Source organism: Raphanus sativus, chromosome 8 (assembly GCF_000801105.2).
Source record: "Raphanus sativus cultivar WK10039 chromosome 8, ASM80110v3, whole genome shotgun sequence".
Lineage (NCBI taxonomy): Eukaryota > Viridiplantae > Streptophyta > Magnoliopsida > Brassicales > Brassicaceae > Raphanus > Raphanus sativus.
The window spans coordinates 21,060,253-21,070,398 of record NC_079518.1 but is presented as its reverse complement, the minus strand read 5'-3'; the positions used below and the strand labels follow the sequence as shown (position 1 = coordinate 21,070,398).

At 36.6% G+C, this 10,146-nt stretch overlaps 2 protein-coding genes across 6 annotated transcripts; both read left to right on the top strand.

The window, feature by feature from the left end:
• Positions 1–1,546: 1,546 nt before the first annotated feature.
• LOC130494680 (receptor-like cytoplasmic kinase 1) lies at positions 1,547–5,316 on the top strand. 5 transcript variants are annotated; one of them, XM_056992150.1, is made up of 7 exons: positions 1,552–1,974; positions 2,816–2,868; positions 3,037–3,096; positions 3,178–3,938; positions 4,018–4,253; positions 4,354–4,480; positions 4,567–5,312. In XM_056992150.1, exons 4-7 carry the CDS (start codon positions 3,854–3,856, stop codon positions 4,911–4,913), a joined length of 795 nt encoding a protein of 264 aa, XP_056848130.1. In that variant the 5' UTR covers positions 1,552–1,974; positions 2,816–2,868; positions 3,037–3,096; positions 3,178–3,853; the 3' UTR covers positions 4,914–5,312. The 5 variants fall into 5 exon arrangements, with proteins under 5 accessions (XP_056848127.1, XP_056848129.1, XP_056848126.1 ...); XM_056992147.1 differs by having other exon boundaries at positions 1,547–1,970; positions 3,178–4,253; positions 4,567–5,316; XM_056992149.1 differs by having other exon boundaries at positions 1,547–1,974; positions 3,419–4,253; positions 4,567–5,316.
• Positions 5,317–6,165: 849 nt separating this feature from the next.
• On the top strand, positions 6,166–7,083 carry LOC108822826 (uncharacterized). Its single transcript, XM_056992623.1, has 3 exons — positions 6,166–6,344; positions 6,592–6,694; positions 6,789–7,083. Exons 1-3 carry the CDS (start codon positions 6,338–6,340, stop codon positions 6,883–6,885), a joined length of 207 nt encoding a protein of 68 aa, XP_056848603.1. The 5' UTR covers positions 6,166–6,337; the 3' UTR covers positions 6,886–7,083.
• The last annotated feature ends 3,063 nt before the right edge of the window (positions 7,084–10,146 follow it).

Below are 10,146 nucleotides of genomic sequence, written 5' to 3'. Positions count from 1 at the left end.
AGCAGGATCCTATTTTAAAATTTTAAGATTCTGCCCCTGTATTTTAATATATTTACAAGTCTTTCCATTGGAAACTAAAAATATAATATTCTCTTATAACTATGATAATTAACATTTTCCATCTTTTTGAATGATAATAATTGTAATTTTTATGCAGTATATACTTTCCATTTAATTTGAATGTCATTTTTCAACTATAATATTATTTAAAGATCGGATATGAATATATATGTACATGCAAATTAAAAAAATGTTATTATGACATACTAATGATATGTCAATTTTGAGTGTTCAATTTTTTTAAAAACTTATCTTAAAATTAAGTTTTTACCTAAACATAAATAAAATACAAACTTATCATAGTAACCAAAAAAAAGAAAATAATATTTTCATATCAATAATAAAGTTTCCTATTACCATTGTTTCATTTTCTTCAAATGACATAATACAAATCTCATTAAAGTCTAAATATTTACTTTTTAAATTTTTATATAATATTAAGAAGTATGAATTATTTAATAAACATTTCAAAAATATTATTTATTTTTTGGTTTTCAGCGGGTCATCTCATATCGGATCTTAGGTTAATAGTGGGTTTTTAGTTTTTACCAGGTTTTCTAAGATTATAATTACAATTTTGTTTATTAAATTGAACTGAATTATACACATATCACTGGATTTATCGGTTCAATCATAGGTCTGGGTTGGATATGAAAACACCGCTTGAAAAACAATTCTTATAATAGAACAATTTTTATGAAACACAAATAGAAAACTTTAAATTATATGTTCTCTAATCAAAATTACAAATTCAACTAAATTTTATTAAATTTATTAAAAAAAAAATATCTGCGCTTTTAAAGCGCGGATCAAAATCTAGTTATCATTTATATTATGTAAATTGTTTTGTTTTGAACAAAATAGATGTGTAAATATACGCAAATATCCATTAATTTTCAGATATCCAAAAAGGGATATCCATATTTTTCGAAATAAAACAAATCAAAAAGTTAAATATTCATAAAGATATCCATGAAATAATAAAAAAATCACAAATATCAAAAATATGATAATATTTGATCTGGGAAACTCACCCTAATTAGGGCCATTGTAAAAGCAGCTCCGGCTATAGTTTTAGAAAGGAGTTATAATACTTAAAAACTATAAAATCAGAAAAATAAGAGAGACAATTGGTAAAAGTTCTAAAATATAAATTTTTAGGACCTCTTAAGAAATTAAAGTAACATATGTCACTTTGTTAATTTTTTTAAAAAATTACTGAAAAATAAATATATAATTATATGATTAGAATATTAATATATTATTTTCTTTTAGGGCTCTCCACCATTTTTCACGGTTAATGGTGTTCTAACTTCTAAAGTGACTTCGGTGAAATATATATACCCCATTGCAATACAAATAATCGAATTTTAAAAAGAACCGGAAAAGGCAATAGAGCGGGTCCCACTTGTTGATCAGAAAAAAAAAAAAAAAGGTCCCACTTGACAACATCAGCTTTCCAGCCTTTCCTATATAAACACACCTTGAGCCGACGGAAATAAACTTTTACACTTGGCTCTCTCAAGAAAACACAAAAACAAATCCGAGTTTTAGGGTTTCTTTTCCTCAAAAATTTGATTTCTTCGTTACTTCTCTGTCGATTCGTTTCTCTCCCATTCTTTGATTTCGAATCCGAAAAACTAGGGTTTAAGCAATGGCGACAGCTACAAGTCAGGGTCGTGATCCGCTGTTCGTGTCTTCTTCCTCCTCCTCATCAAAATCTGTTCGCGCGGCAGCGATAAGGATTAGGTTTGCGGATATCATTGTTAAGTCGAGTAGTAACAAGTCTGAGGCAATGCTGAAGATCAGAAGAGAGAAGCAGCTTCAAGAAGAAAAAGCAAGAATGAAAATCAGACAAGAGGCAAGGCTTGCGGTGCTGAAGGTTGAAGAAGAAGAAGCAAGATCCGATTGTAGGTATGAAAATCCTCTGTCTGTCGAAAAAGAACTGTTAAATCTCATTGGCGGTTCCCGTCGGGCAAGAGATCGATCTTTGCTTAAACAGTTTGGGTTGGTTTTAAAACCCAATGTCGATGATGATGTTCTTGATGATCTTGAGGAAGGTCAAATATTTTAGAGTCCTCTAGTAGAAGAGTATCGTATCGTGACTAGTTAAAAAGATATAATCTTTTGCATAGAAACAGAGTTTGGTTTGGTCTTAACGAGTGTTGATGATGATTTGGAGAAAGCTGAAGTCGTTTAGAGTCTAGTATCCTGAGAATCTTTTTGTTTTTTGTTTTGTTCTGTATTCCTGTGATCATTGTATAGAATTGTTTGTTGCCTACTTCTTCTTGAAGTGGATGATCATCGTGTAGAACTGTTTGTTGGCTAATGGGTCTTTGTTTCTATATGAAAAGTCTTGTTTTTTTACTTGTCTTGTCTTGTCTTCTTTTCTTACTCTGCTTTTGTTAAACCCATTCGGAGTTTCTTAGTCTTCTTGGCTTCATTATAACATTTATTAAATTCACTGCTCATGTCATTGCTTAAGTGGACATTGCCTTAAATTCGTTGGTTCTGTTTATATTTGGTCCTTTCATAAATCATCCTTTGCATCTCTCTTTGATCTTTCTCCTTTCTGTTTCAATGACATTTTTCTCGTGATTCTGTTACACTGTTACACTATCTTCTGTGAACATTGGTGTAACCGAACTCTGTTTCTTACGAAGAACATATATGTCTGAATTGGCTTTTGACCATTTTTTAAATTTTATTATTGGGCTTCTTTCTAACTGCTTTTTGTTCATCAAATGCGTTGCAGATCTTAGGAATGACAAACTGTTCTTGATTGACCACCATGTTACAAGTGCTCAGGTACACATAATTTTCTGTCTGTCATATTGGTTTTGTCTTTAACCCCGTTCCTGGATCAGAAAGTTTTGCTTGGAATGGTTAGACCACAAAGAGGCTTACATGAAAAAAACTGTCTTTATACTCCGTGTTTGCTTCTTTCAGCCTTTCCTGAATTTAAGCTTTTTGCAGATATTCAAAGGAATCAGAGGAAATCATTCTTGCATAGCAGACATGAATATCGTAAACAAGGTAAAATGGCTAGATGATACTTTTGTTGTTGGCTCTAACTTTGGTCTTCCTTTGATTTTAGTGGTTCTCTGTTCTTGACAGACTTTAGGTTGTGTATCGGTTTATAAATGCGAGAGTTCCGGCTACGGAACCAATGATCATACAGATGTATAAAGAAGAGTTTGGTGATGCATCAGAGCTTACACAAGCACCAGCTGTCGGATAGCAACTAATTAAGATGAGTTGGTCGCGATTCGAGTGTTGTGGTGGTAGGACTAAAGTTCGGGTAGTTCCATGCAAGTCTGGAACAGAGTTCTTTTGGTGGAGCGTACGTTTTGTATAGAGAAAGTTTGTGAAAGCGCCAATGATATAAGAGAGACGAAGCAAGCAACATCTAAGATGAGAAGGAGATAAGAGTGTGAACCATTGCTGATGAGTTCTGATCTGGTGTTTAATAAGACACTGGACCTGTAACGTTTGTTTATATAGACGGTAGGAGTGAAGACCTTATAAGCTATGGAGTTGGATACAGTGCAACAATGAAGGAAATAAGGAAAACAGCTGTAACGATGACGCCATATGATGAGTTGACTGCTTAGATAAAAAAAGTCACACTGACGATGTGAAGTAGTGTTTTACTGTGAAACAGTGTCTGTGGGTAGAGCATGTGGACAGTGCAATCTTTCGTCGGTTGACTGACTGGAAGTGGCGTCTCTGATATTAGTATGCATCCTTCCAATTAAATTCCTTTTGATATAATAGAAGAGCAGTTGTAATCATGAGCTGTTTCGGTTGGTGTGGGTATGGTGATGGTTTCCGTAATGCTGATGATACTAGACCAATGCCAACTCACGTCCCTGCTGGTATCTCTCCACTTCCTAATATCATTACTCCCCACTCCTTTTTGGCTTCATGTGTGTATTATTTTTGATTTTCCTAAAGGTGACAGTGGAAGCCACTATCTAAGATCTGATCCACCCATGAATCAGCCTGTTGTTCATATGGAGCCTATTTCTGTACCAGCCATTCCTGCTGATGAGCTGAGTGATGTAACCGATAACTACGGTTCCAAGGCCTTGATCGGTGAGGGCTCTTATGGAAGGGTGTTTCACGGTGTAACATCTGCTATCAATAAACTTGATTCTAGCAAGCAGCCTGACCAAGAATTTCTTTCCCAGGTATACTAGTACTACAAAGCACATTATGGTTTGTCCTTTGAGAGTGTTCTGTCTACTTTTGTTTTGGTAATGAGGTAGAAGTTCTTTTTTTTTAATACAGATATCAATGGTTTCGAGATTGCGACACGAGAATGGTATTGCACTTGTGGGTTATATTGTTGATGGCCCTTTTCGTGTTCTTGCTTATGAGTATGCTCCTAACGGATCTCTTCATGATGTCCTTCATGGTGAGTGATTCACGTTATATGATGGATTAGTCTCACTGGAGAGAGTTGAAGATATTGAAACTATGGTACCTTTTTTGGTGGTGCAGGCCGAAAAGGTGTGAAAGGAGCGCTGCGAGGTCCTGTTATGACGTGGCAACAGAGAGTCAAAATCGCTGTTGGTGCAGCCAGAGGACTCAAGTACTTGCACGAGAAGGTCAACCCTCAGGTTAACCACCGAGACATCAAATCCAGCAACGTGCTTCTCTTTGATGATGATGTTGCCAAGATTGGTGATTTCGATCTCTCTAATCAAGCGCCTGACATGGCTAATCTAACTAATACTATCCAGACCAGACGACATGTCTGGCTCGTCAATCAGTCCAACAACACTCGTTCTTTGACTAACTCAACTCAGACGGTAGGACATGATGGTATACTAGATCCTTGTAACTAAAGCCACATAGGGTTTTAAACTTTTAGTTTTTCTTCTTTTTAATGTGCAATTCTCCTAAATACTGTATATTATTTTCAAGTTTTTGTCACAAAAAAAATCCTAAAAAAGAATGGTTAAAAAAAAAATCCTAAGGAAGAAAATGACTAAAATTAGGGGTGGACATTTCGGTTTAGTTTCGGGTTCGGTTTGGTTTGGATAATTTGGGTTTTATAAAACTCAAACCAATTAAAACCAAAGTAGCTTTGGTTTGGGTTCGGTTTGGGTTTAATTCGGTTCGGTTCAGTTCGGTTTGGTTAGATTTAGTTCGGTTTACATTATTATGGTCTAGTTTGGTTTGATGTAGTTCGGGTTGGTTATAAAACATGAAGGCATTAGTTTTATACTTTTATTAAAAAAATAATCAACTCATAAACGATAGAGTGAGAATATAAAAACTTATGCTACATGATTTTATATATAATAGTATTATTTGAATCGTATTTATAATTTTTTAAAGATATGAAAGTTATGAAAAAATGAAAAATGAAACTTTAACTAAAATTTACAATATGTTAATACATATATATATATAAATATCATATATATTTTTACTATATATATATTGGATTATCGGTTTAGTTCGGTTTGGTTCGGTTTAAACTCAAACCAAACTAAACCGTTCGGGTTAAGTAAAACATGAACCAACTGGGTTACATAAAGAGCACGGTTTGGTTTGGTTCAGTTTAACTTCGGTTTGGTTGGTTCAGTTCGGTTCGGTTTGAGTTTTTTGCCCACCCCTAACTAAAATGCTAATATCATAGATATAAAAATAAAAATAAAAATAAAAAAGTAAAAAAAAAACTTTATTATAGTTTAAGATTATATGTTTTCAAATTCAAAAGCTTTATAATTTTTCCTTTTGAAATTGTTTTTCAATTTTTTTTTTTACTTTTTCCAAATTTTCTTTTTGTAAATCGAAAATACTTCTTGAAAATATTTTTTCAATTTTTTATTTAAAATAATTTAATTTTTAATTTTTAGTTTTATAAAATTTTAAACATTAATCCCAAATCTTCAACTCCTATAAATCATAAGTTTAAATTAGTTAATCCTAAAAATATAAATATATATTTATAATGAAACATTTTTGTTATTTTGATATATTTATGACAAAAACAAATTTGTGTTATTCTATGGTTTTTTTTATTTCTTAATTTACGAAGTAACGAAAGCCTCAGTTAAAAAAAATTCAAGTTAACTAAAAAATCGAAAAATTAGAGAATATGGAAAAGGGGAGGCGCACGAGGAAGTCAACCTGACACAAAAGAGACTCCCTCCCCTCTTAATAAATTCCAAATTCTTTCGTGAAAGCGTTTTTAACCCATTCGTTGCGTTTCTTCTGCATTGACCGTCGGATCGCCTCGTCCTTACGCGAATTCACAACAATGACTCATATCCTTTGATTCTCTTCCTTGATTCGCTTTTTAATTGTCGTGTTTATAGGTCCTGTGTGTTCGATCTATGAATTTAGGGTTTTTTTTTGTACACGGATTCCTTGTCAAAATTATCCTTTTGATTAGATCCTGTGAATTGCTTATCGAATCTTGCTTAGTTAGATCTCACACGATTCTGATAATTATAAATCCAAAACTCTTTTTTTTTTGTTTTCTTTGATTCAAGCTTTGATGCGAAACAGCACGTGGAAGTCAGAGAGAGCGTGACCGTGAAAGAGCTGCAGCTCGTGCTGGAGGAAAGGGAAAGAATGCTGACGACGGGTTGACGCCTGAGCAACGCCGTGAAAGGTACGAACACGTCGTTTTTGATTTAATTAGTTTTTTTTTTGGTTTGCTCGAATGTTTATATGATTTGATCTGTTTTTTTTTTTTAATGATTTAGAGATGGAAAAGCATTGCAAGAGAAGGCAGCAAAGAAGGCTGCTCAAGCTGCAGCCGCTGCAGCTTCTGGTGGAAGCAAAGGAACTGCTAAGAAATGATCCTTTTCGTTTCTCCTTTGGGCTTATTTGTAGACTTATTACATTTTTCTTTATTTCTCTCAAAATGTGGGTTAACTTAGACTTGAGCTTTGCTCTCGTCTGAATCCGAACTATACTGTCTTTCGTGTTGAAAATTGCAACTGTGGTACCTTATTTGATCTTTATATGATTGGTTATAAAGTATAATTACAAATTTAACATATATCTTTTTGGGACATTGTACTTCTTGTTAGACCTGAGCTTGTCTTTTATCTGAATCGCAATATGGTGTCACTGAATTGTATCTGCAGTTTTGTGGTGAAATCTTATCTGGTCTTTCTTTGATCTGTTAAGAAGTATATTCTTGCAGTTATACTGTCTCTTCCGGGGACATAGTAGCACTTGTTTAGGTTTTACTCATCCTGTCAGAATTGCAGTGTGATGCTTGTGGTGTACTTTTTGTTTACTGGAGAAATCGATGTGTGTTTGCTCAATTGCTCTACCTTAACTTAGATAGGTACATATTTCACTTGCCATCTCTTGTTTTTAGGATTTTGAAAATCTTCATTTGAACTCTGTTGCTTTTGGAGCAATCAGACAACGATAAATACAGTGTTGTGTCGTTTCTATGTGTTCTTTTCACACAGTCTTCTCTCATCCTCTCCAACTCCCTTTTCTCTTCTCGTCTCTCATGTAGCTAAGTTTCTTATAGATCCACAATTCGGAGATTCATATCTTATCTCAAGTGTCACCATGTTTGATTAGGCCAGAACATGGTTACTTAGATATATCGGGAACAAGTGCTCAAAACTGAAAAACATACTTACAAAACGCACAAGCCTCACGAGTCCAAGATATTCCAAAATCGTCATTCTCTGAAATGTCATATAGTCAAGTACCTCTATTTCCCGAAGAGTAAGCTTTGGAACTTGTAATGGAAACTCCAAAACCTCTTCCCAAGCTGGTATTCAATCATTCTTTAAGGTTTTCGTTTTCTTCATTACTGTATCTACCGAAACTAAAAACTTACAAGTTGCAGAGTTTCATACCTAACCCTTGCAAACATGTGGGAGATGCATAGATAGCTCTACCTACAGAAAAATGGTACTGTGGATAGACGTGGATGCCATTTTGTCACACACAACAAAAAGACTGCAGTGGATGCAATTCTTAAGCATCATAGAATGTCACTCTGAACCATATTGAGCAGGTTTTGCATTTATACAATAAGAGAGCAGAGTAGAAGCCGTGGATGTCAAGCAAAACTTTCAATACTAAACAAATATGGCATCAAGCCCGAGTAACTGGGAAAAAGGTAGGCTAGAGTAATAGTATTTGGTTCAAGAACTTAACATAGGACATACTGTATTTATCATCTACTTGGTCAAAATTGCTTTCTCTTACTTGTTCTGCATCATCCAAACCAAAGATGATGATACACTTTAGATGTAGCAAACTTGTAAAAAAGACTCGATTCAAGATAAATCCCAAGTTTTATAGATAAAGTTGCAAATACAATGAGTTTTTCTTTGGAGTCTCTCCTCTCCTTTAAGAACTACTGGACAAAATACTTGATAAAAAGATGCTACGCTTCCCTCACTCTCCTTTATTCTCCTCCAAGGTTGTTGCTGACGCCGTCATGTAACCTCTGTGACTAACGGATGCACATGGCCTGTCGGTGAGTCAGCAAGACCGTTATTCATTATTCTCCTACGAAAGACCCACAGCGTACACTCCTCGTGGGCCTGTAAGACTTCTGCTCTCATTCCTTCCGGACCCTTCTCCTGTACTGATACAAGATAGGTGGGTGTACGGCGTCGTACGTATCAATACCTTCCCCTTGAAGATTGACCTTGTCCTCAAGGTCAAAGTTAGGGAACCGCTTAGCCATAGCAGATGACCACTCCCACGTACACTCATGGCTTGGTAGTCCTTCCCACTTAATCAACACTTCCTTCTGACCCGAGACACTGTTAACCCTCACAGCTCGTACTTCCTCGGGTTCTACCAGCAACTCACCTTCCTGACTTAGCTGTGTTGGTAATGGCAACGTCTCAGTAGTTTCTCCAATGGCCTTCTTGAGTTGGGAAATGTGGAACGTAGGGTGAATTTTAGAGTACTCTGGTAGCTTCAGCTTATACGCCACGTTCCCAACTCGAGCTTCAATCTCAAACGGGCCATAGAACCTTGCTGCCAACTTCTCATTCAATCTCCTTGCCAGGGTCCTCTGTCGATAAGGTCGGAGCTTAACATACACCCAATCTCCCACCGCAAACTCCACCTCACGACGATGCTTATCTGCCTTCTCCTTCATGAGCTGTTGGGCTCTATGGAGGTGCTCCTTGAGCAAGTGCAACGCTGCATCACGTTCACGCAGCTGCACTTCCAGCTCAGCGTTAGTCGTAGAGCCATTCTCGAACTTCACCCAAGTAGGCGGATCACGACCATAGAGAGCTCTGAACGGTGACATTTGCAGAGAAGAGTGGAACGCCGAATTATAGCTGAACTCAGCCCACGACAGGTACTGGAGCCACGTCTTTGGTTTATCACTAGCAAAACAGCGCAGGTAAGTTTCCATTCCTCGGTTTGTCACTTCAGTCTGACCGTCGGATTGGGGGTGATAAGCGGTGCTGAAGCAGAGGCGCGTACCTGACAGTCGAAACAACTCCTTCCAAAAGGAACTCGTAAAGACCTTGTCCCTATCAGATACAATGGTACGAGGAAACCCATGTAAACGTACCACCTCGTGTATGAAAACCATGGCGACATCAGTTGCAGAGAAGGGGTGACTTAAAGCCACAAAGTGACTGAACTTTGTCAGTCTATCAACGACCACCATCACTGAATTCTTCCCTTGAGAGCGAGGAAGTCCCTCCACAAAATCCATGGAGATGTCCTCCCACACTTGTTCTGGCACTGGTAGCGGTTGAAGCAGCCCACCAGGAGCCAAAGTAGAGTACTTCTGGCGTTGACAGATCGAACACGAAGCCACAAAGCGTCTGATATCGGTCATCATCCCTTCCCAAAAGAACAGCTCCCCAATTCGTTTCTGAGTCTTCACCACTCCTCCGTGTCCTCCCATTTTCCCCGAATGATACTCCGTCATAATGACACCAATTAAGGCTGAAGTTTTAGGAATCACCAACTTTCCCTTCCTCAAAAGACGTCCTTGAACCACCGAGAAATCAGGATGTTTAGTAGGGTCCTCCTTCCACTCAGACATGATTCTCTGGAGCTCGGTATCTTTGTCTACTTCACTCGCGAGATCCTCCAACTGCAGGA